The sequence below is a fragment of the Chaetodon trifascialis genome, chromosome 19 (genome assembly GCF_039877785.1).
Source record: "Chaetodon trifascialis isolate fChaTrf1 chromosome 19, fChaTrf1.hap1, whole genome shotgun sequence".
Lineage (NCBI taxonomy): Eukaryota > Metazoa > Chordata > Actinopteri > Chaetodontiformes > Chaetodontidae > Chaetodon > Chaetodon trifascialis.
Window position 1 is genome coordinate 9,445,470 of NC_092074.1, and position 26,557 is coordinate 9,472,026.

The 26,557-nt window shown below is 44.7% G+C and overlaps 2 protein-coding genes across 5 annotated transcripts in view; one reads left to right on the forward strand and one right to left on the reverse strand.

The window, feature by feature from the left end:
• Window positions 1-2,402: 2,402 nt before the first annotated feature.
• Window positions 2,403-8,658, forward strand: lamp5 (lysosomal associated membrane protein family member 5). Its single transcript, XM_070987939.1, has 6 exons — window positions 2,403-3,043; window positions 3,629-3,807; window positions 4,235-4,366; window positions 4,766-4,862; window positions 5,636-5,824; window positions 7,504-8,658. The coding sequence occupies exons 1-6, from the start codon at window positions 2,983-2,985 to the stop codon at window positions 7,677-7,679; spliced, it is 834 nt and encodes a 277-aa protein (XP_070844040.1). The 5' UTR covers window positions 2,403-2,982; the 3' UTR covers window positions 7,680-8,658.
• Window positions 8,659-12,146: 3,488 nt separating this feature from the next.
• pak5 (p21 protein (Cdc42/Rac)-activated kinase 5) overlaps window positions 12,147-26,557 on the reverse strand; it is a 63,582-nt gene continuing 49,171 nt past the window's right edge. For all 4 annotated transcript variants that reach the window (XM_070986922.1, XM_070986921.1, XM_070986920.1 and 1 more), the window contains 9 exons: window positions 24,931-25,770; window positions 20,708-20,917; window positions 20,365-20,506; window positions 20,111-20,265; window positions 19,029-19,162; window positions 15,874-16,000; window positions 15,101-15,226; window positions 14,839-14,973; window positions 12,147-14,004 (listed from right to left, as the gene is read on the reverse strand). In XM_070986922.1, the coding sequence (XP_070843023.1) occupies window positions 13,849-14,004; window positions 14,839-14,973; window positions 15,101-15,226; window positions 15,874-16,000; window positions 19,029-19,162; window positions 20,111-20,265; window positions 20,365-20,506; window positions 20,708-20,917; window positions 24,931-25,770 (2,025 nt within the window). In that variant the 3' untranslated portion in view covers window positions 12,147-13,848. The remainder of the gene's footprint in view (window positions 14,005-14,838; window positions 14,974-15,100; window positions 15,227-15,873; window positions 16,001-19,028; window positions 19,163-20,110; window positions 20,266-20,364; window positions 20,507-20,707; window positions 20,918-24,930; window positions 25,771-26,557) is intronic.

Here is a 26,557-nt window from a genome sequence, read left to right on the forward strand (position 1 = left end):
CATCTCCTCCATCCTGCTGCCCGATAGTCCGACTCGGTGTAAGTTTGTGGAGCTTCTGCTGCAGAGAGGAGCCAACGTCAACTGTCAGGACGGCAACGGGCGCACGGCGCTCAGCTACGCCTGTGAGAAAGGCTACCTGGATGCTGTGAAGATCCTGGTCCGAAACAATGCGGACCCGGAGGTTTTGGACGCCTGGGGGAACACTGCGCTGATGTACGCCGCAGTAGCAGGTCACTCGCCTGTGGTTGAGTTTTTGGTGAGAGCTTTCAAGAGGCTGGGTCTTCAGATAGACAGGCAGAATAAAGTTGGCAACTCTGCTGTTGAAGTGGCGAAGTTTCTGGGCCACACAGAGTGCATCTGTGCGCTCACGAACAGCTCCAAGAAGGGCCGCGAGGCTGACAGAGGCGCTCAGGCAAACGCGCGGCCGCGACTTAGTATTGGATGTGGTGATTTAAATGACAGGTTTGCGAGGAAAGTTGAACATCTTGTGAACAAACTTGAGGTCCTCCAAACGTGTAATCATGCAGATTGCCAGTCGGGTCAAAACTGCTCTTGGCAACCGAGGCCTCGGATGAAGCAGAGTCAGTTGCTGTCGATGGACTCCATCGAGGAGTCTGAAAGCGAAAATGACGAATCCTCCTCGCCCCCACAGGAGCTGGTCTTCTCCGGAGTCCTAACCCCTAAACCCCCTCCACGGACTTCCGACCATAAGCATCTGAAACCCGGGGAAAGGCTTCCCACCTCTGATGATCACCTCCCCCCTCTTAAACAGAGCTTTGAGGCTCAAAAATCTATTTTCTTCTCACCCCGGCCCAGCAGAAACACCCCCAAACCCAGCGCGCCCTCTGTCCTGGGCATCTTACTGACTCCCATTGGTGCCAACAAAAGTGAGAATGAACCATGGACAGAAAATTCTAAACTGTCAGACTTTGGTGGGCGCAGATTTCATGACAGCTACTACAAGAAAAGATGTAGTCTGCCAACCAGCATCCTCAGCCCCACACCTCCGGAGCGCACACTGGTGCCTTTGCGTAAATCCAGAACCGTCAGGATGCGCCAAGCGTCTCCCTGCAAGACTGAACCTCCTCAGTTGACCGCAGCAGCTGCCGCTACTTCAACCACGGCTTTCTCGGTGTTGAGCAACAAACTCTTACGCCGATTTACCTCCCCGGAGTTCAAACAGAACGTGAAAGAGCTGGAGGAGGATCCGCTGTTGACTTCGGGGCGGATGCCGCGATCACAAACTTTTCCTCAGGTCATAAAACATCCCCAGGTGGACAGCAAACCCAGCATCGATAGCATCAGCTCCGTCAAGTGCGAGTTTGACTTTCATTTCAGAATGCCAAACTCTTAAAAAAAAAACAAAAAACCGCGCGGCATTTGTTAAAGATGTTAGCACTTACTCTTATCGTAAGACTGTCGCGTTACTTTTAGACCTAGCTACATCAGACATAATCTGCTACTTTCTAAGTTCACCTCCAAAATGTGTCCTGTGATCCTCACCGACCTTCAAAACTTCAACTAGATCAGACAGCGTCCACGTCTACACTTCAACAATCCATAAACCCTGCAAAAGTTTCTGCAATCTGACATCCGGACGTTATCAACCGACGAATAGAGGGAATAAAAACGAACCGAAATGTTTTTAACTTCGACTGAAGAATCGAAAAATCAACAGCAATTCGAAGCACTTTGCGTAAACTCTGTGCGTAAATGCCATGACCTGCCAGGTGGATCCAGCAGCTCCACAGTGACACGAACTTGCAGTTTCAGTGTGGCTCTGGCTCCTGTGCTCAGCAGCATTTGCCACTCCTTTTTGAGTGGGTGGGGGTTGCATGGAAGGTGGAGGGGTGATGTGCAATAAATCCTAATCTTTTCAGCACGCAGCATTTCCTTGTGTTGTGCTTCGGTCTTTCACGTGTCTCTGCCATCTTCGATTACTGATTTGAATGGTTGCCAACAGTGAATAAAATCTCACTATCTGAAATGAACACGGTGTCCTGCGTTAGATGAGAGTGAGTGTGAGAGAGAAAGAAAATATCTTATCAAAATATAATAATCCAGGCTTTGGTGTAATTCTACCTAACATATTAATAAGGGCCACATGTATCTATGTCATTCATGTGTGGACAATTAGTCTCAAAATTAATTGGTAAAACAGGAGCTAAATGATGCCCTGTAGTGGTTCTAGTCAGAATCACTTGTGCCATGACGTTTCTCATTAAATCTCTCAACATTTCCAAACAACATTTATTCATAGAAGTAAACGCTAAATGCTACACCTGAAGGAGGGTTTAAATATCCACGTAAGATGGGCTGATTTTTGCGGCGCGTACTCTCTCAAACTCTCAGCTGCAACCTTGGAGAGTTGAGTTTGACAGACGGTGGGAGGGGGTGTTGTCGGCGTTTCCCTCCAGACATACATCATTTCAGCCCAACCTACAGCTGCCGCCACAGCGATGGAGACTACAGCATTGCGGGAATAACTCAGACTGCATGCTGGGTCCTTTCTTACAAAAGAGACAAATACAGTTGACGGAGTTTTTTTTTCTTTCAAGGACCATTATTCCTGGCGTTAACAATGCACGGACGGGGCTCAGTCCTGCAGCTGTGACTGGGTAGAAACCAGTCAACCTTGGAGAGGGAGGTCGGGTTGGACAGCTCGAACTCCTCGGACTCGGCTGCTTCTGCACCGCAAACCGGATCTCACGTCCAACCTGGAAACATTTTTTTTGCTGCATTCACGATGATCTGAGCATGACTTCTGGGCGCTGAGTAGAGGCATCCCTCCTCTCCCTCCCTCCCTCCCTCCCTCCCTCTCTCTCTCTCTCTTGCTCTCTGTCTCTCGCTCTCTGTCTCTCTCCTTCCTTCTCTCCCGCCTCCCCTCTCCGTCTCTTTTTCTCTCCTTTCTTTCCGTGGGTTCAGCACAGGCTGCCCAGTCAGTCAGTCCCCTGTTTTCCAGCGCTGGGGAAGCTGATCGCGATGGGACGACTCGGTTTCAGCACCACGGAGAGCGCCCGACTGCTGCTGCTCGGCGTGTTTGGTAAGAGAGTGTGTGTCTGTGTGCTTGCTGCTGTCGTGACTCCTCACTGCAGTGTGTGTGCGGGAGTGTGCGCGTGTGCGCGCGGGGGTGCGTGCGTGCGCACTTTCTATGCGTGTTTCACCATCACACAGTGTATGTGTGTTACCTCTCACCTGTTATTTCCCCCTGATGTGACCGTAAGAGTCGTGCTCAGAGGCTCAGAGTCACTTGGTCACTTCCTGACGCCGTCTAGGCTGCGGCCGGTAGGCGCTGTTGCTCCCCTGATATTGCAGATTTCAGTCTCCACTGTCCAGCCTGATGTTGACTTTGCCGTGAGGAAACAGAGGTGATCTGCTGGTGATCTAAAGATGTGGGGGGGGGGCTTCCGCTAAACTCTGAGTAGCCAATTACGCCGCTGTTTCTGCTGATTCTGCATGTTTTTAGTACCTGTGTGCCAGTGTGTGTGTGTGTGTGTGTGTGTGTGTGTGTGTGTGTGTGTGTGTGTGTGTGTGTGCGCGCGCGCGCGCGCGCCCCCCCTCCTTCCCTCATCTGTTACCCCGCTGACAAAAGTGCCCCCATCAATAGTCCATTGTGCTGTGCGGTCAGGTGTGCTGGCGCTGTCCGTGGTGCTGGCGGAGCAGGAAGGGGAGAACCTGTCCGGTCTGTCCAACAACCCAGACAAAGCCATCTTCGCGGTCCGGGAGAACGGCACAACATGCCTGATGGTGGAGTTCGCCGTGAAATTCCTCGTGCCATATGACGTGCTCGCTCTCAACGGGATAGACGTAAGGAATCCCCCGTGCATTTTAATACATGTGGAGACTTAAAAAAAAAAAAAAAAAAAAAACAAGAAAGAAAGAAAGAAGCATAAACTGCATAAAATATGGCTCTGTGTTGAAGACATTTCTAAGGTTTATCCGTTGTGCGTAAAGATGGATGCAGCGCTGGGGAAATGTTTCAAATGCGTAATATTTTGCCACTTATTTAAAATGATTGCTTTGCTCTTGATAAGGAATTAAAAAATATTTGAACTGTATTTGGAAACTGTTTTGCACTCGTGCGTAAAACTCTTCTTCCTGGATATTTGTGAAATTTATGCCATAAATTCGTGCGTAAAAATTGGATTCTTCTACTAAAAACTGTGACAATACAGTTCGTAATCTGTCCCCATGGCTCAACTTGTCTTCACGTTCTTGCTGTATCTTTTTGCAGCTGATCACAGAGCAGGCGTCGTTCACTCTGCCCCGTGGTGCAGAAATCGAGGGGAAATGTGGGAGCACGGAGTCAGAGATCCACATAACCTGGAAGAACAACGCCTACACGCTCCGCATCTACTTCTCTAAGGTGGGCGAGAAAGCGTCAGAGGAAACGACGATGATGTTTATACTGTATCATTACATGCAATAAAGGCAAGTCTGGCTCATCTATTGGGGATATCAAGGCGCCAACACTTGGCCATACATCACCTGAAGACACGCTTTCACAAATTTACATCAAATTCCGGCTTTTCCCTCTTGTATTCAGTGCCATCAGCACTCATATGGCGGAATCATGTCGTCATTGTACCGATGTCCTGAATTAAGAGAGCACACTTTAGGTAAAATAAATAAATCAGCAATGGTGAGAAAATATTCGTGTTCTTCAGATCTCAACAGTGGACAGGGGCCTACAGGGACATGTTTTGCTGAGTGTAGGCCAACCTGCCCTTTGACGCCCGTGTGTGTGTCTCTCTGGGTGTTGCAGGAGCTCCGTGACAAGGGCAGTGAGGTGTGGAAGATCAGCAAGGTCCAGTTCGTCTACGACACCTCGGAGCCATCGCATTTCATCAACGCGTACAACCGTGAGTCTCCCGCCGAGCCTGTGTACAGTAGCTACTCAGCACATTTCCATCCCGCCTGCTTTGATCGCGACTTGCTCTCATTCATCTCGCATTTACGCATTCAGCTGGAATTAGAGGGGTGATTCATGCATGGATTTATGATTTTCGCCCCCTCGCACGGATAGAGCTTTTACTGAAGTTATTACAGATTTTAGACAGTGGCCGGTCAGTTACAGTAGGCCCTTTGGCTCAATACAGGCGTATTACCATATAAACTGTACTATTATCCTCAGCATCATTGTAGCTGTTATTACGATGTGAAAAGCAAAACGGATGCTTTAATGCGTTTAGTGTGGTACCTCTTCAAATTAACTTAGTTATAATAATATAATGTTAACTTGAAATAGTTTAAAACTTTTGGTTTTATTTTATTATTTATATATTTTATTAATTTGTTTATTTTATGTTATTTAGTGATTTTCTTACTTGTCTATGAATTCATTTATTTTGTCATTCTGTTGCTTTTGTCCATCCAAATTACATATTGAAAATCATCAAGTATTTAGGAATTTGCATGAATCTCATTTTCACATAGGCCTTCATGAGGGACACACACACACACACACACACACACACACACACACACACACACACACACACACACACACACACACACACACACACACACACACACACACACACACACACACACACACACACACACACACACACACACACACACACACACACACACACACACACACACTTTCGTGACTCATCCTCTCCCTCTCCAGCTGGGAAGCACACAGCCAGCACCCACCGCCTGTCGGCCCTCGTGACCCCCGCCGGGCGCTCCTTTGTGTGCCAAGCGCAGCAGACCCTCACTCTCATCTCGAGCGACCACCAGAAGGGCGTCACCATGTCCATGTACGACATCCAGATCCAGCCCTTCGACATCACCTCTGACTTCATGTTCAGCGAACGTAAGAACAACCAACAGCACCTTTCTGAGAAGCACTGCCACGAAAAAGCAAGTCTGCCTTTGCCCCACACTGCCACTGTGTTCTGCTCACATATTGTGAAAAAACAGATGATGAACATGATGAGAACTCCTGGGGGTGAGGGTGTTATAACTTTACATCTACCTCTCTCTCTGACTCACACACACATACACACACCTCTCTAGGGGGTTACTGCTGCAGTATGAGGAGAACATAGGGCTGCAGAGAGGGAGGGACGGGGTAACAAGGGAACAAAGGGGGGGGATGAAAGAGAGAGGAAAGAAATGCAAAGAGAGGCAGAGAGAGAGAGAGAGAGAGAAGGGGTGGGGGTCATTAGGACTTTATGAGTGCAGTTATATCCTTGCCCTCAATGCAGCTTTTACAGACATACTCAGTGTACCTGGCCGTCCTCTGAAGCCAATCACCTTGGAAGAATCATTTGCTCTGAGCTGCTGTAAACTAGGCTGTGCTATGCTTCACTGCCTCCCTCCTAGTGTGCATTACTGCTGTCCACAAGGAGAAACACCTTCAACTTCAGAACCACATGCACATGCAATACTGTGCAGCCAATAGTGGTTTAGGTGTCCTCCTTCCTCCCTTACTGAGCCTCATGTGTGAAAAGATGTGTGTGCATGCTAACATGCCTTAAACTGAGCACAAAAGAGGGCTAAAACCGTGCGCGACCAACTGTAGAACTGGAAGAGAGACGAAGCATCTGAGTGAAATGTTTCATTTAGTGAATAAAAAAACAAGAGCAGCTGCTTCTGTGCAAACACAGATGCAGATGCTACCTCCTGTTTTCACACACATACTACTGTTCAGATATGCATGCACACACCACACACGCACACGCACACACACACACGCGCGCGCGCACACACACACACACACACACAGTAAGGTATGTACATCAGCCTATTGACGCCTGACTAACTGCATGGTGATGAAGATGACCAAGAAAATCACATACAAAATGATCAAATTATGAAATGAACTGTGTTCCACTGTACGCACTGCACCAAACAACAATGACAACAACAATAATAATAAATAAATACTGGAGTCAATACATTAAATGAAAGGTGAAATGATTACTGATTAATTGATAGCCAACTGCCCGAAAATCAATCTGCAACTATTTTGATAACTGATTAATAATTTCAGTCATTTTTTTAAGCAGAAATGCCCAAAATTCACTGGTTCCAGCTTGTCAAACGTGAATATTTGCAGGTTTCTTAATCCTTCAGAAAAGTGAACTGAATATATTTGGGTATTGGACCACTGATCAGACAAAGACATCACTTTGGGATTTAGAAAACTATTATTATCATTATTAATATTTTTACCATTTTTGGACAAAAAGGAACAATAGTCAGTGAGTCAAGAAAACAATCAGCAGATAAAACAATAATGAAAATGATTGTTAGTTGCAGCCCTAATTTAGAGGCATTTTTGTAAAGTGATATCTTGATAGGATCATATCATCATGATGCTATTCCAGTGAAAAAGAGCCAAAAGAGCCGTGAATTATCACCCAGCCGAAAAGACAACGCACATGAATTCTGAATAAATCCACACCATCTTAGGCATTTTAGGACCCTTGTCAGTCACGTTCATTCATCTCACCATGCTAACTCTGCTCATTATTCCACTTCTTGTAGCCTACAAGTGCATCACCGACCAGCGGGAGCGCCTGGAGGAGACCCTCCCCCTCATTCTGGGCTTCATTTTGGCCCTTATCATCGTCATCACGCTCACCATCTACCACTTCCATCTGAAGCTGACGGCGAGCCAGCCCCAGCTCCCCAGAGATCGCTCCATGTACAAGAACATGTAGTCAGCAACACCGCGGCGGCTCCCCTCAGCTCTCTCCAAAGCTAACCTGATGAAAGACTTGTCCTCCATGTCCCAGGCGTAACACCACAGAGGAGGAGTGCCATGCGGCGGACTGAGTCCTGACAGAGAAATGTGTGTAGCCTGTACTGTTGGCCCACTGGGAGTTCATGGGACAGCTTGGGGCCTAGCATGGATGTAGTTGGAGGGTAAACCCACCAAAATCTAATTTATCCAGCTGCTGAATTGAATCTTAAATGCCATAAATTCATAGTCTGCATTACAGTGATTAGAATTTGAAAGAAAATACAAACATAAATTCATATTTTTATGAAAATATAATTCATTTTTGTTCAGCTTGGTGGGTGGTTGTCATCTGAAAGTCACCAACACTGGGTTATACTTTACTTATTTTTTCCCCACATCACCACTGACATCTGGTTTCAGCCATTTTTATCCGACTTCTCTTTGTAACAAATTTCAGAATTTGCCAGAGCTTCTGCTGTCATTTGCCAACAGTCTGCTGTCTCCTCTGTTTCTCTCTGAAACTGCTGCTAAATTATTTCAATACCTGTTGTCCATTCTGTATTTGCAAATCTTGATATCTTTGTTCAAGAATCCTCTTTATTCATTTTTGAATGCGGCCATAGTGTTTCCAGTGGACAAGTCTTGTGTGTGCAGTGCAGTGGCATTCAGAGTTGCGATGTTTTTTGCTTTGACTTCGACAAATCTTTTCTCCACACTGATGTACAGAACATATCAAAAAAAAGAAAGGAAGGAACTCATTTCTGTACTAGGCAGTGAAGATCATCAGATATCAGAATGCCATAAGAGCGTGTTTGTGAAAATGCAGAGAGGTTATTAAATAAAAAAGAATATGTGTATAATATTTTCAGAATCAAAGTCTATGCATAAACCTCTGCTGATGCAATTTTGTGCAGTATTCTTCTGTTCATTGAAATAAATTGCTGGAATCATCTCTACACAGCTGTCCACTTATTACCATTATCTATCATATCACTAGAGTGGATTGTCTTCAATATCTCCAACCTAATAAAAATCACAATTTCTTTCCCATGCACTGTTCAAATAAAATCAAACAAGACGACAGCGTTCAAATGAAATGGAGCAACTGTAAAAAAAGGTGACTGCTGCTCCTGTCAGAGGAGACGCTGCAGGGATGAGGTATTGATTTTGCCCTGTGAATCTGGGCCTCTGAAGGAAACGCAATATGAACAAGTCTAATTGAAAATAAATAGAGCAGTTGTGTCAGCTACACCCATTCGTTTCAGCGGTGAGGACATCATACATCATCCTCAGTCACATCAAAGTCAAAGCCCTAATCCAGTTTTTACACCCCGACCAGCTACGCCTTCACTGGAAATGATCTTGAATGAATGCTCTTTTTGTCACCAACGGTCAACTCAAGACCTGTGACGCCCATTCTTCATATTTGACGACAATCATCACGGCAAAACCAGACCAAGCACAGATTAATCCCACTACATCTGCAACAACTACAGCAGGTGAGACTGGAGATGGTTGCATCACTGTCACCATGAAATTTCTTTTCATAAGGATAATATTTTGGACTGTAGATTGTTAGACAGCATCAGTCACTTATCTTCTCTGCTTAAACTGCATTTACCATTAAGTTACATACTAAACATGCTGAGTGCTTTCCACACAGTAACATCAAAATGCTAAATATTTCTGCAGGCATTTAAAAAAATAAATCACTTTTAATTAGAGTAAAAAAAAAAGTAGTTTATTCAAGTATCATTCACTAAAAGTGTGAGGATAAATTCCAGTACAAATCTGCCCCCAGCTAGCATGACAGCTCACCCCAATGTAATTTATATTGTAATGTTTCATTTAGAGTGACAGAGGCGTCTGCAACACACGACATCACTGCCAGCAGCCAATGGTTATTTTATAATACAGCATTTTAATGTTACAGCTGGTGGAGGTGGAGCACATTTTATTTACTGTTGGATAGTTGAATCTGTAGCACAGTATCAGTTTTTATGAATTGGTCCTGTTTTATTTCTAAAATATTAATATGCAGCTGTCACAATAATGTAGCATAAAATCCAAATACTCAGAGCAAAAAAAAAAAGTGCTAAGTACAGCACTTGAGTAATTGTTCTTTAGTTACTTTCTACCACTGACTCCTACACATTTGCCATCAGTAATGACACGTGGTCAGGAAACAGTGGCGTAACAAATATTGCCAAAACCAGAGAGGCCGTAAATACGTTTGAGAAATTAGAGATGCACCTGAACTACCCACGAAACGACACATTCACGTGCCTCAAGTCGCCATGACAATACATGAACGTTCAATATCAGAGGGGAACAGCCCGTACGTTTCAGCCAGAGCTAAACTTTCAGCAACGTGAACCATTCAGCCATTCACCGAATGTAAGCCTGACAAATACCACAGCTGAAACTCAAACCCCAGGACGGGAGAGAGAAGATGTCAACAAGGCGTCATTCTCTGAGCGTTTCTGTAAATAAATAAAGAAATACAGCGTCACTGCAAACTTGTAATTCATTTGGGAAAAACTCACCTGTTGCCGAGCTTCACAAACTTCCAACAATGGAGCAGCTGCCAGTCCACTTTGCTTCCGGGTGTGGCCTAAATAGCCGCCAGGTACAAATATCCGTTTTCCTCTTTTGGAAACAAGTTTCTGGGACTTTTAATCGGGAAATATTCTGCCGCGTGGACAGCTTTCTCCCACAACACTCCTCTCACTGTTTAAACGAACAGCTAGCTAATTGGGCAAATAGGTTCACCTGTGCAGTAGTTACGTAAATATCTGTTCAGCCAATCACGAGGCCGCAACGCAACACATTCCGGCATCAAGACATGTCGACTATGAACGCAGCACGGTTGTTTGTGCCAGACAGGCTGGTTGGAGTTTTTCGGAGAGTTCTGATCTACTGAGAATTTTGTGCGCCATCTTTTGGTTTTACAGAGGTTTTATGAAAAATATCCAATGAGCAGCTGGCGTGCGTTGAAGGCAGTGACCGGATAAGAATGGCCAGAATGAGCTGATAGACAGTCAACAGTACAGCTGAGGCAAGCAGAGGAGCATCTCTGAGCGCACAGCAGGTTGAACCTTGAAGCAGAGGGGCCACAGCTCCTGTCTGTTCAGAAAACTGAGGCTACAGCTGGCAAGGGCTCACCAAGTTTAACCAGATCTCAGTCCAATCGATCACCTTTGGGATGTGATGTGGATCCAAACACAACTGTGTGATGCTATCATGCCAATATGGACCAAAATCTGTGAGGAATCAACGCTGTTATGAAGGCAAAAGGGGTGCCTAATAATGTGGCCAGTGAGTGTACGTACGTATTTGGATACATCACCGTCATGAAACTCGTTGTTGAAAGTGTTTAAAATCCAGCGTCTGCTACTTTTTCACAGTAGACATTCAGACTTAAAAGGACCCTCGACTTGACACGTCTAAACTTAATGCTCTTAACCTTTTATTTCTTACATGACATTTAGTAATTTAACTATTGTGGTCCTACAGAGTGGCTGGAACCCTGACTCAAGAAATACTGCCAAAAATAAAAGAAATAATTTTGCTTGAATTCAACTTAAATTTTTTGCCTTTACATTTAAAGACACTGACGCTCACACACACACCTCTTCGGGCTGTTAAAACTACAGGACCTGAGCTCACTGTCCACAAAGGTAGCTGCTGTATGGCCCTGAATGAAGCTATTAATTCATGATATGAATATGTGTGTAACGCTTGTGTCAAATGGTCTGCTGATGCATAACAACATGAGAGCAGTTCATAGTCATTGATGTTATTTGAAGCTAATGCAACTCCACCAACACATCAATTTGGGTACAAATTCACAACTCAGAGTGACCTGAACCTTAAATGTGATGCTGAGTGTTTGGAGCAGTTGACTGTATTTTTATGAGGATATATGGATGAGTTACATTTTTCACCTTAATGGTAACTCTGCAGCCTTGAGCCTCTTTGATCCTCATTGATGCCCTGCGGTCTGACTGGCCTCAGTACTTGTGCTTCTGTTTACTGGGCCGTCGGCACAGGTATCTTTCTCTGAGAGAAAAGCTCCATTCTCTGTCCAAGCTAAATCAATATCCCATTATAGTGTTTCAGAGGAAAATGGCTTAGAGGAAAGAAAGAGAAATAACCTCATATATTATGGCAACGCCGATCCATGGATGTGTCTCTGCCTTTCTGTTCGGAGGTGAAGTTAGGGTGAAATAGTTGGAAATGAGAACTGTTGAATTTCGAGAATATGGAAGACCCAAACAACGAAGAGAAAATAAACTGTTGATGACTGAAAGGAACTCCCTCCAATAATCTGACAGTGTGCTGCTCAAAAAAAAAAATCTCTGCTTGATATGAGACACGGAGAGAGAAGAGGAGGAGGAGCAGACTGTAGAGGGTGATGAAGGAAAAATCCATGCAACACATCTCAATGTTTTTATGGGCGTTTTTTAATTGAAACCAGCTTCACTGATAACAAACATGCAATATCACTGTACAAGCCAACACCACAGATAAGTGTTACTCATTCAAGTCTTGACACACTGTCAAGGATTAGCCAGCAGCACACACACACACACACACACTCGCACACACTTTCAGATGTTGTACAGAGATAAACACGCTCTAACCTCTTTTGCTCTTTGACACACACACAGACACTCATATCCACGTACACACAGTCATATTTACAAATCACAGTGAATGATGGGTAAAAACGATGCGGGGAGGAGGATTACACTGTTCTCCCGGTCCGACCAGAGATGAGAATGGCAGCACAGTTCCAGTGATAGCGAGTGTGTGTCTGACTGAGGTGGGATAAGGAGTGAGATGATGACAGTGAGGATGTGAGTAGAAAACGAGACCTTTTATCAGCATCCTAAACTCTGCGCGGCAGGCGGGCGTCTTGGATGGGCGCCTCTCAGCGTTTAGAGAAACAGGATGAGACTCGTAATATAAAAGCAAACAGGTCTGCGCAGAAGAAATCTTCTTTTTTCATCAAATCCACTCAATCTGTGCTACATTTAAATGCATGGTGTAATTACAGTATCATAAATACAGGGCTTCACGGCTTCATAAATAGGTTCGGGGTATTGCTTGGATGATATAACAACTGAGATCACTGTCTGCCGATGCGCTTATAGAAATGTAAATCGAAACCCAACAAAAAACCAAAACAAAATAAAACAAAGAAAAAAAAAAAGGCCACACTACCAAAAAAATAAACCTTCAATTCCAATAAATAAATAAATACTTTAAAACGTCATACAAAATTCTGACATTACCCTTTTTTTCCAACATTTAATGGAAGTTCTGTCTACAAATGTAAGATAATAAATATATTTAGTATTTTTAGTAACAGTTAGGTTTAGGTGGGTTTATTTGGGGTATCTCATATATCTTTAAGCAAAAACTGGATTATAAACAGTAGGAAAGATCTCTGCAGAAACTCTATTTAATACTGCTCATATCACAATGGTTACGACACGATAAAATACTGCAAATTATCAAAACTGTACAGAAAAACTTACAAGTTTCTCTAAAATACATTTTCACTGTTAGTGTGTGAGAAGAGAGATACAAGAGAGCTCGTCTCTGCTCGACCAGCCGGCTGACGCAGCAGCCGTACAACAGTGGTTTCCAGTCAAAGGCCCCTCTCTGCACGCAGCTGATTGTCCTGCCCTCTGCTGCTCTGGTCCACAGCAGAGCGCCGGGCCCCAGGGTCCCTCCACCTCGTCAGCAGCTCGCAACACCCCTCTGAAGCTCTTGCTGATGGCTACTACAACTCTACGCGGAGCTGAAGACTCACAGTTTAGGAGGAGAGAAGACTGCGGTGGGGCGGGCCAGCCCACGTTTCTACTGGACGTCTAGTTCCTCCGGCACAGTCCACTCTTCTACTCCAGTTCATAGTTTCAAAATGGATTTTTTCTTCTTTTCTCTGTCGTGTATTTTTTTTAATGTATTTCTTAGATATTCCCCTAGCTAATCTACTTCACGGTTACAGGTGTGAGTGTTAGTGGCGCGCCACCAAGCGGTGGGGTGTTTTGGCTGGGTGAGGGCAATGCCACCCTGGTGGCGTGTGTATGTGTGTGTTTTTAGTGTAGAGGAGTGCTTGTTTTGTGGCCAGCAGGTCAGCGGTGGCGATAGTGTCTCATGAGGGGGACGATGCAGGACGGGGGTCCAGACAGCTTGAGGAAGGGGTGCTGGAGGAGTTCCTGGGCGGTGGCTCTCTGGGAGGGCTCCCTCACCAGCATCAGGTCCAGGAATGAGCGCAGCACAGAGGACACCTGAGGACGCAAAGAAAAGCATTAATTCAGGTCTTTTGTTTGTCTGTGTTCATAGGCTGCAAAGGGAAGTTTACTGTGTAACACACATGAAACCAAACAAAAGAAAGCCTCAGCTGTACTGTGTGTTAGCATGATGACATGCTAAACTAAGGGTGAAGATCATCCTTGCTAATCATCAACATGTTAGCATTGACATTGTGAGTGTATTAGCATTCTGACAACAGCGTTTAGAAGAAAACTACAAGTCCCAAGTAGTGCTACAGTATGAAACGTGACCTCTGTTTAGTGCTGTGTGAAGGGAAGGCTGACATTCCAATTTGTAAAATACATTCAGCAAATTGAATCTTTCCAGATTCTGGATCAATAGATCCGCTTTGATGTAGTGTTTTGTTGCCAATTTCAGCAATGATACATTTTGAATATGGCAGAAAGCTGATTTTCACCTCACAGGAAAAACAGGATTACTCACAACAAAGCTGAAATATTGACGTAAACCAATGGCCATGACATAACAGTATTACTGTTAAATATGAAGAGGAAAGCTGCCATTCTCTGTTGTTGTATTGAAAAGTTACCATTGAAAGTTTACTGTTAAAGGCAAAGATACAGTAAGTAATGCACATTCGTCTCCACTCTCTTCCCTCCTCTACGATTCTTTTATTATTTTTTTCATTCCAGAGAGGGTTAGTGCATGCAGCAGAAATGACCAGATATACAGCCATTAGTTAGTGTCTGACATATTGACAAAGATTGAAAAAATGTATAGATTAATTTTTTCCAAGTTCCCTTCCTCTATGCGTTCCATCCAAAAGCCCTGCATGAAGCCGTTTTTACCTTGTGCGACTCTTTTAGCCTCGGGGGCAGGTTGTCTCGTATCCTCCTCATGGCCTGCAGAGGGGGTTCGTTGAAGTATGGGGGTTCTCCGTCCACCATCTCGATCACCATGATGCCTAAAGACCAGATATCCACCTGGACACATGGGAAAATGATTATTACTTATTGTGATTACTGTCTACTGGAGCTGAAGTCGACACAGTAAAACACAGACTATACACGTGGTGTCCAGCAGCGTCAATCACACGTGTGTCATCCTCACCTCTGTCCCATACGGTAGTCTAGAGATGACCTCCGGTGCCATCCAGTAGGGTGTGCCCACGAGGGACTTCCTCTTGGGCACCTCTTTGGAAACTTGGGCACAAAAGCCGAAGTCTGAAAGCTTGATCTGCAAACACACACAAACACCGTGCTGCCTTCAGGTTCCACTCTCCATCACATCGGACATACAGAAGAGATCGTATTAGTTCAGAACCTTTGTGTTTGATGTCAAGAAGCGCACTGACCCGTTGTGATGAAGAGCTTTCATATAAGACACTAATCTCTTGTATCAGTGGTTAATTATCCTTCAATTAATCACGTCTTATCAGCTCGTTAGGAGGCATTAGGCGGGATTTAATTACTGGGGCACTAGTGGTAATTGATGATGATGATGAGTTTCTGGCACTGGCTGTTGACAAGTGGCAGGAGTGGCAGCCATGGAGAAGGTCAGTGAGTGTGTGGGAGTGTGTGTGTGTTACACTGAAATCACCAGTGACAGGAACAAGGGTATAAAATTGGGTATTAATACCTGAGCTATAAGTACAATCCCTGTTTAAATGGGAATCTCCCAGTTTAATAACATCCAATAGGGAATAGTGTGTGAATAATATATGAAAAATGACTAATGCATCTAAACACAAACGCATCCAAACATCCAAACGCATGAATGGAGACATGCAAACACTCATCACACACACACACACACACACACACACACACACACACACACACACACACACACACACACACACACACACACACACACACACTTACCCTGCCATCGCTGGTCAGGAGAATGGAGTCACTCTTGATGTCGCGGTGGATGACGCCCTGCATGTGCAGGTAGGACAGAGCCCTCAGCACCGACAAACACACTGTAGCGATCTGCTCCTCATTCATCCTGTGAGGAGACACACACATGCACACGCGCACACACACACACACACACACACACACACACACACACACACACACAAACAAAATATGTGTCATGTCAGCAACACCTGACAGCACATCAAAAATATTTGACATGTTGAATTTACTTATGTGTCATATTGATCTGATTTTTTTCTCTCTGCACACAGTTTGTAGTTAATCTTTATAATCAATATGTTTTCTGCATTTCTTTCTGTACTTTCTTTCTCTGTGGTGCACTGGGGGACAGACAAAGGTAAGACAGGTGGCTGTGACGGAGGAAGACCAGAGTTTTCTTTTTCAAAGTAAAGGAAAATGTAATTGCTTTAAATAAATTGTTCTGCTGTTCTCTAGGCTACAGCACAGACAAGTCTGGCTTCCGACTGTCGTTCTAAAGAGATTACTGTTGGACACAACTAAGACGGAGCAGAAATATCCCCCTGTAGCCTGCAGCGGCTGTAGCTGTGATGTGCAGTGTGGGCAGGAGGGTCCCATATGGAGGGATGGGGCAATGCAGTGCGTCTGACTGAGCTCACACAGAAACTCACAGCTCCACTGAACATTAACATCTAGACCCAGCTGGCCAGGCTATGCTGTGTGTTTATGAGTGTGTGTGATTACATACGGTAAATGTGCAGCAATAGAGGCAAGCTCATTTTCACGCATAGAACCAAGGAAACGTAATATCCATGTATGTTGTACATGGACACGTAAATTAAGTACACACACACAGCCATGCATGCTCTTTAACTCTCTCAACTTTCACACACCTACGCACGTACACACACACACACACACACACACCTCTCGTCATCTTATGGCTCTAAAAACAACCTCCAGGCCGCGCGCGCGCACACACACACACACACACACACACACACACACACACACACACACACACACACACACACACACACCTCTCGTCATCTTATGGCTCTAAAAACAACCTCCAGGCCGCGCGCGCGCACACACACACACACACACACACACACACACACACACACACACACACACACACACACACACACACACAACACACGCACACACACTCTGCAGCAGATTTTATTGTCACACATGTATGCATTTACCATCACAAGAGATAAATGAGCCTTCTGCTTATGGCAAAACAACTGGCTAACTCCAAGTGAATGGGATGGAGATGTGTATGCAAAAACAATTCACCTCTTACTGCCCCCCCCCCACCCCCCAACCCCCCCCCCCCCACACACACACACACATGAACACACACAACTGAACAGAAAACAGGGTCACTGAAATAGAAAATTGTTTCAAACACAAAGTGAAAAACAATTTTAATGAGCCTGTAAAGGTTGCCAAGGGGAGGAGAATTACACATGCACTTACGCATACACAAACATGCAGGCATTCATAAACACACACACACACACACACACACACACACACACACACACCAGTGAGCATATAAACATATGTTTTTGCACTTACATAGGATAAAATCTGTGTGAAGTGCAGCACATTAACAAACTCTAAAGTGTAATTGAAATTTGAACGTGACTGAAATAGTTTCAGAAACACATTCTGCCACTGCTGCTGACAGATGTGTGTGTGTGTGTGTGTGTGTGTGTGTGCTGATGTATCTCAGTGTGTGTTTTTGCTGCCAAAGTGACCTGATGAAGGCTGCGCAACTCAATGCAGGCAGCAGTATTTTCTGCTAAACAAAAGGTTTAACAGAAAAGCTTTCACCTGAACATGTATGACCGAAATTACCGAAGCAAAACTCTCACACATGTCATGTTTCTAATATTATCACCTTGGATGATGACAAATTAAACTGAGAGGTCAAATTGCACAGTTAATAACCAAGCAAAATTTTATGGAAAAAAATACCATCACTTCATCATTTCATCCAGTGAGACATTTTGCTGGAATTATCTCATGCATTCTTCAGTTGTGTGTATTGTGAGAAGACCAAATTCAAATCAGTTCATCCTTGAGTCCAAGTGAACATTTGTGCCAGATGTATTGAAATTCCCTAAAGGTGTTACTAAGATAATGTGTTCGCCATAACAGCGAGGACAGATGGACGGACAGCCGGATGGACGGACGGACAACCCAAACACACAACGCCTCCGGCCACGGCTGTCACCAGTGTGAAGGCATAAAAACACACACATTTACCTAAAATTCAACAAACTTATGAAAGGCAGATGAAAATGGGAGAAGGGGCGAGTTAAAAGAGACAACACGTGAGCCCAATAATATCCTCTTTACTGAGATTTCCATACGTACTTCTAAAAGCATTCATGTGCACACTGAAACTCTCTCTCTCACTCACACACACACACACTGAACACACAAACAGGCAAACATCTGTGTGGGAGACTGTTCAAAATACTTCACGGGAGCAGCGGTGCTCAGCCTCACCAAAGCGTGTTATTAGCATCCGACACTGTGCAGTGCTAATGCTGACACTCCACGCAAATGACTGTAATTAAACACCAAGCACAAAGTAAGCTTAAAACAATGAGGCGGCAGCTTAGAAACACGACTCAACAACAGAGAAGCAATTAGGAAAAGTTGGAGAACAATAATCCTCAAACTATCAAACACGGGGCTGGATTACAGCCCATCTGCTGGTGTCTCCTGGCTGTCTTGTGAAATCATCCATCTTTGTGAAGTTTCTGATGTGTGGAGCAAATTAAACGACCTGATGATTTTTAACAACACGTCTTTGCTTGCCTGCTAACAGTGAAACCCATCCGACATCACCACCATCACAACATCACATGCATTCAGCCATTTGTCTTCATGCTAAGCTAAGTTAACCACCTCCTGACCATAGCTTCATACATGATGGACAGATGTGAGAGTGGTATCGATCCTCCCATCTGCTAGCCGTCTTGTAGCTCCCCTGTTATTATTACTCTTTGACTGTTTCTACATCCACTTCAGGGCTTCAGTGAGCATGTACACTGCTGTTTTAGTACACTGTAGTAGTCTCATTTTGCCTTTCTGTATTCGAGAGAGGTTACCTGGTGTGAGTCACGATGTCGGTGAGTGCCCCGCCCTCGAGAAACTCCATGACAACCCACAGCTCGTCTCCCACCAGGTAGCTGTTGTACATGTCGACCACGTTCTCGTGATGGTAGTCCCTCATGATCACCACCTAGAACACACAGAAAGAGAAGGAAATGACTTTGATTATGTATTACTTGTAAAATTTCAATGGTTTTATTGGAATGTCACATGATACGACACAATCACAAACCTCGGCTGTAAATTCTGTATTCTGACATGAAAAACACTGTATAAATAAACACGTGTATTCTTGTTCTCACCAATTTCTAAATTCAATACTTTACTTGTATCATAAAGAAAATCAAATGTATAGAGGGTTCTTAAATATGGTAAAAGAAATACAATACCACAAGTATCGAAATAATTTATTAAATGTGTTCCTGGAATTTAAATTATTTTTAATTTAACTTTCCTTTGTCTAATGTGAACATGTTCTGGAGGCTTAACTATAAAAGGGTTACATGCAGAAATTAATAGGATTACACAAAGCAAATTAGTTCCCAACTGAACACCCACATCTGTGTACACACGTGCTAACATACATGGATACATGTGTTCTCTCTCTTTCTTTCTCTCCCACTCACACACACACATACACACTCAATATCAGCAAAACCAGTGCTTCAAATCTGGATGTTGCTGCACAGAGGCTACAAACTGTAAGGTGGACACCCGAGATTAGTGTCGCCAAGCGAGCTACTGGTTTGCTTTATGATGGTGAGATTTATTTTTCTCTATCAAGCACAAAACCAGCCTTTTTAATGATGCCATTTAAACCAGTTTCATCTCTGCTGCTGCTTGTCTGAGCCATTAACAGTCGTCAACAAATGTTACTGATCTCTCATGTACTTCACTTGTCTGGAGTGCAGCATCCAGCCTCCAAATGAGTAAATACTCACATGCGAAACATATAAAACCGGGATTATAGAAAATGTGTTGTTGTTTAAACATGCTAGTCAGTGTTAAAATGCTTTAGCTGTGAGTGTTTGAGATAAGCATACTGCAGTTACACCTCATCTCTGTCAGTCTTTCACACCTCATTAAAGAGCAGCTCTCTCCTCTGCTGTTTCCTGAGGTCCATCTTTTTCACAGCCACCTGCTTGCCGCTGTGTTTCTCGCTTGCGATGCACACGATACCCGTGGAGCCCTCGCCAATTTTGATAAAGCTGTCCAGGTATTCCCGAGGGTCGCCTGTGGGCAAACACATTTTCAAGCAAATTTTGATGCAGCACAAGAAACACAAACAGCCGTGTTTATATTCAGTGTCACTTTTTATTGCCCATTCCTCACCTGGGTTGACAACCAATTGAAGCGCGGCTCTGAATTGCTCATGAGAGACTCTGGAGGGTTGAGTGTCGGAGCTGGACCCCCAGGAAGGGGGCGGGTAGGCCCCCGGGGGGATGTAAGGTGATGAAGGCTGTGAGTAGGCCCCCTTTATTTAAAACACATACAAACATAGAGAGTGACAGAGAAACAGAGAGAGGCGATATTTAAGTAAGAAAGTGACAATATTTAAACTGTCTGCCAGTTTAATATGGAATTATCCCATTTAAATGACACTGAATTGATTAAATCTGCATTTCTCAAATGTTTGGCATCACTTGTATGAGGGAACGCAGTGAGTATACTGTACCTGAGGGGTGTACGGTGGGCTGGGCTGGGAGGGGGGGTGGTGGTAGGGTGAAGGTTTGTAATGGTGAAAGACGGGAGGGTAGGGCAGGTGTGCTGGGGGGTAGCCAGGCGGCTTGGTGTGGCTCTGTGGCTGCTTGAGAGGCCCTCGGGGGTAGGTGTCACCACCCATAACCTGGGGACTGCCGTCACGTAATGGACGCTCATAGTCACCCTGGAGGAGAGAGCACAAGGACACGGTTATTTGACTGATGGATGGAAATATAAAGCCACAGCACTGAGACGTGTGTATACTGCATGCACTGGCACAGCGTTCTAAAGTTAATGCATGGCCACGCACTGTCCACAGTCAAATGCCAGTTCCTCTTCCAGGTACGTCTGCAAGTACATTAGCCCTCGACATACCTAACAGAGGACACTTAGTCCACAGGACAGGGACCATATTTTATCATTACCACCTCACAATGCTTCTCAACTACTCCATTCATCAACCAGGAGCCGAGGGAGCATCGGATCTGGGACACACCTCTTCCTTAAGATCCTAGAAACACCTCAGCCTCCTTTAAAACACAGCTTGAATACTGGTACAGTTAGAGCGTAGAGCTTAATTCACAGAGGCCTATTAAAAGCTCCGTTAAGTGACTCAGTTGAAGTGGTCTGACTCATAATAGACCTGGTGTACACACACACATACGCACACACTTTGAGGGGAATCTCAAACCATAAATGACTGCACTACTAACTTTATAGTGGACATCTATGTGCTCTCATCAGTCACATTGTCACGAGCAGAGGAATGACAGTGCTGCAGCATGCATGTAAAGAAAGTCATGTTAATGGCTACATATCAATAGTCCAGTGTGGACTACACAGAACATACAAAAAGCTGTAGTGGATCAAGCTGCCTCCACCCTGAGGGAATTAAATTAAATTACCTTTGCCACACCTCCCAAACCTGCAGGATTTTTTTTCTCATAAATTCTCAAGAGACTGAGAGGATAATAAAAAAGCCTCTCTTTCTCTTTCCTTTTATTTGTTTCTCTCTGTGTGCATTTACACAAAGAGACACACACATGAATAGACAAGGCAGGAGGAGGAGGAGCCCTGATGTGTTGGGATGGTGTATAATTACATGGTGTGAACTCTTTTAATCAATCACTCTCAGGCAGGTGTAGGGGTGGGGGTGGGGGGGGGGGGGCGCTGCTGGGACGGCCCGGTCTCTTGCCCCCTCTATCGCTGGCCGGCACCGCTGGCTGGCTGTCAGCCAAGGGTCTCCTGATCCATGTTGGTTAAACGCGCATTAATCTGAGTTTGGCAGGGTAATCAACAACCTAACTCAACTGTGAAATTGAATTCCGCGGTGGAACATCGTTCGGCCAGTTTTATGCTAAGGCTGCAGAAAGGGAAAGTGCCGCAACATCAATTTGTCACCGAGAGCTGCGGCACTGAGCTCGCACTCGCCACAAAACACAGAGGGAGAGAGAGGAAGGAGGGAAGGAAGGCGGAGAGGGAGTGTGTGTGCGTTCGTGTATGTGTGTGTCTGTGTGTGGCCAAGTCCCCGTGCTGTCTACTGTTACATCCCCACCGGCTCCCAACAACAGCAGGGAAAAAGGAGGATTTACTTCAGTGGTGTGAGTGGACTGAATGAGGGAAAGAGAAGAAAAGAGGGAGAATGAGAGAGGAGAGAGAGGGGCGGGTTTGTTACAAGGTCTGTGAGCTGAGAAGAATAGTGATTCTTAAGCTGCTAGATGACTCCCTGTTTTTTTTTTTTTTTCTTCTTACCACTGCTGCAAAATCTACAAACAAGGAAAATTGGCGTGCGCTGATGCCTCAGCCAGCTGTGGCCTCAATTTAATTTCATTTGAGATTCCACAAAACAACACATGAAACTTTACATCAGATTTTACCAACACATCACATACAGTATAGTCTGTAGTAGTATTTTTAGGCTTTTTGGATAAATGTCCAGGCTCTGTTAAGTCATTCCTGACACATACTGTTCATTTTCAGGAAAGCAAATGTGCCTCCTCAAGCACAATGACTCAGAGAGCAGAAATAATAAACAATATGTAAGAAAAATGACCTTCTCCTGCATCACTTCCAATCCTGCTGCTTTTGCATTCTCCGTGGCTGTTTTTTCTATGAGCGGCTACTTACCGAAGCATGCAGGTTAAATGGTTTTTCATCAAGGCACCCTGGGATCTACATCAGCAAACCCAGTTTTCCTCTCAGCAACTGGACTCAGTGTGTGTGTGTGAAGGAGGGATGGTGCAGAGCTGCGATAGCGGTACACACACCTGTATAATGGGCCTAATGGGGCACTGAAAGCTTTGGAGAATGATATAAAGAACACCTTCTGAAACGACCACTCTTTGTTACCCCTGCTGTTGCATTGTCTTCCATCTTTTGCCCCCTAACCTTCTCTAATATCTTCTACTGTAGAATATTCAGTGTAACAGTACTGGTACAAACGATCACCACTGGTAACTCAAACTGGAAACATATGGTTGCATTACACAGCCTCTAATGCACGGAGGGTTTGTTTGCTTTTCTCTGTATGGAGGAATCTCCTGGGTATCTCAGTCTCTCCCACTGCTCCAGCGGAGCACATCAGAGGCTGCATCATGCTCTCCAAATGCCAACATACTTACAGTGCAGATGTTTCATACACCATGGGAAGCTATGAGCCATGAAATGTAACATCAATATCAAATGTGTAATACAGTATTTAAAGCGCATTTTGTTCTCATGTCAGTAATTATTGGTCATCAGCAGATCATAATTCCACCCTGAAATCTGTGCATTATTTTCATCATCTTTAGGTACTAATCTACAAAAAACCTTTTTGGATATCGCTTTGGTGAGGAGCCTCCCGTGATACAATGATGTATGCCGCTGGTTCCCAACCCGGGGGGTCCAGACATGCACTAGGGGCCACCAAAGCTTCACAAGGGGCCTTCTGTATTTTAAGAGGTGTAAGAAGGCCTCAGCTTTATTTCACTTTTTTGTTAATTGTGCAGGTTATCATTTGTTATGCATTCATATAATATGAAATATCCATAACATCTGTCAGTTAGTTATGGCTTGCAAGTTAAAGGGGTCCCTTAAGGAAAGACACTGTGAATCATTGCTGTAGGCTATTTACATATATATTTATTTATATGTATTTAACATTCATTCTGTACCATTGTCTGTTTTTTTCTCTGCACACACAACACTGCAAGTAGCTTCACTGCAAACACATCATTTGCAAACATACCACTTCTATGCAGATGACACAGCTGTTTAAAACTATATTCTTTTCTTTTTCTTTTCTTTTTTTTTTTTTTTGAAAGTGCAGCTTAAGACATGAAACATGGGGAGGGGGGGGGTATGACCTGCTCCTGGGGTGCCCCATTCATAGTATGATTGTAATAATACTTGTGCAATCTTATTTGTGTTATCATTTTAATATTTCACTGTGATTGTAGTTTAAACTAAAGGTATTTTCAGCACCATAATTTTTTTCAAGCCATGATGAGATTATCAACGACTTTATCTCATATTATCACGACTATTGTAAATCCTTCTACTGTAGTCAGAAGTCATTCTGTTGTGTACAGGTAGCGCATCAGTTCTGTTCAGGTTTATCTGACGATACTCTACTATGATTTTATCTGGTTTTGTTCATTTATTTTCTTTATTACTTTCTTCTTGCCATGTCGCTGCCTCTCATTTCTTTCTTTATTCTCTACATTCCTTTGTGCCTCTGTTTGTCTAGTCTTTGTAACGATTCCTATAATTCAGAGCTGTCTGGTCGATGGTTAGAATGAGCATTAATTGATCTGTGTGCAGACAGTGGCTACAGGAGAGCGGTAAATCTGTATGTGGCGGCTCGCACCTCCTTCAGGAAAGAATAGATTAACAGCTGGCACCACCTAACTGGCAGGAAGGTGTTGTCAGCGTGGGAATGAGAGACTTAGAAACATGGGAAGAGAGATAGAATGGAAGAAGGACTGCAGGTGGATGGAAGGTGGGACTACATGTTGGGATTTGTCTAATTTTCTCTGAAATTTTTCTACAGGCTTGTCAGTGGTGTGTGGAGTGCTGTGTGGAGACATGTTTCCTGGACAGTCAATGTGTTATGCAGTTTAGAGTAAACACTGTCAATGTCTCTGCCACAGCTGAACAGATTTTTCATTAGAAATTCTGACTTAAATGCATAGTTTTTGTGTTTGGTGTGGTTACCTTGCCAAGGGTCTGTGAGTTAGCAAGACTCTCCGAGAGGCGAGGGTAGGTGTAGGAACTGTATGGATGGGCCTGTGGAGGGTTCTTGAAAGCCCCACTGGCCGCATAGGGGACATTTGGCTCCTGCAACCCAGAGCCTGACCGAGATCGCTGCCTTATGGCCGGTGTGGGGCTGGTCTGCGTCACGTATGAACTCTTGGGTCGCTTTTCATATTCGTCCCGCAGGCCGCCATAGCTCCACTCACTGTCTGGGTAGTTGATCTGCTCGCTGTGTAGCGAGGCACGAGATGGCGTGCCTACTGAAGTGTCCCTGTAGTCCTGACTGGAAGAGCCACCCACAGACGCCCGATAGTAGCCGCTGGAGCCCACCCCACTTCCCACTGTGGAGGCCACCTCATCTGCTGAGCGCCCTTTGCTCTCCAGGTATGTGTGATAGTCTGGGGGAAGCTTGCCATAGTCTGATTTTTGGGGCATGGCATCCGGGTAGAAGGGGCTGCGTATGGGGTGTGAGTGACCATTCTGCTTGGTGAATCGATAGTGCCTCCCAACTGCCCAGTCCCCGTCTAGGGAGAAGCCTGGCCTGCTGGGATCAAGAGAGAAGTCCCTGCTGGAGGTGTCTAGGTCACAGGAGTAGCGGGAGTAGTAATGATTGAATCCATTCTCCTCTGGGGCAATGAGATGACCACTGCTGGAGGGTTTGGAGCTACCTCCAGCCTGGTGGGGGCCTGGTGGGCTCTCTTTACGCAAGGAGTTGGAGCGCGTAACTGAGATGTTGTCAAACTCCTCCAGCAGGCCGTTGATGGACGCATCTTTGGGTGGCCGGTTCCCTCGAACAATGGTCTATGAGAAGAACAAACATATTTACAATTAACAGACAAGAGAGCCTGCTGCCTGAGAGTTGGATGGAGACAGCCCTGATACTTTGGGTTTGAGTACATTCAATTTCAGTTGTATCATTCCGGGCTGAAAACAGAATGAGATGAATTGAAATTCCTGTTTAATCAACTTCGGTTCACTAAAAACATGTCAATTTCCAGGCAGGAATTTCAATTCATGTGTATCAGGGCTTTGTGACAAGTATGAAATTAATCATCACTTGCAATAAATGAATTTCAGTGTTTGTCAGTTGGAAGAACGGCAGGCATCAATCTACACAACCACGAGTTGTTGTGAGTTGGGATGCAGCTAGAAAATGCATGGAGATAAATGGCGGGATACCACAGATGCTAAAAGGAAACCACTGGTGGATTGAAGATGCTGATTCCTGCCCCATTTCCCTCGCAACAGATTAGCTTCATTTTCAGTGGGCTGATCAGGAGACATTAATAGTCGTGACGTTTGGTTTGGCGTTCGTGAGGTGCATGAGCACACTAGCATGCGCTTGCAATCACAAGTGAGGAGAGAGTGAGGAGGGGGAGAGAGAGAGAGAGAGAGAGAGAGAGAGAGAGAGAGAGAGAGAGAGAGAGAGAGAGAGAGAGACTGAACACACATGCTCACATCTGCTTCAAAGCAAAGGCAGCTTAAACATCAGGGGTGCTGCTTATCCCCTCCTACCTTGTGTTAAGCCCTTTACACGGATGTGTCGTGAGTCATGGGGAACTGGTGCTACAACAGGACTCACTGAACT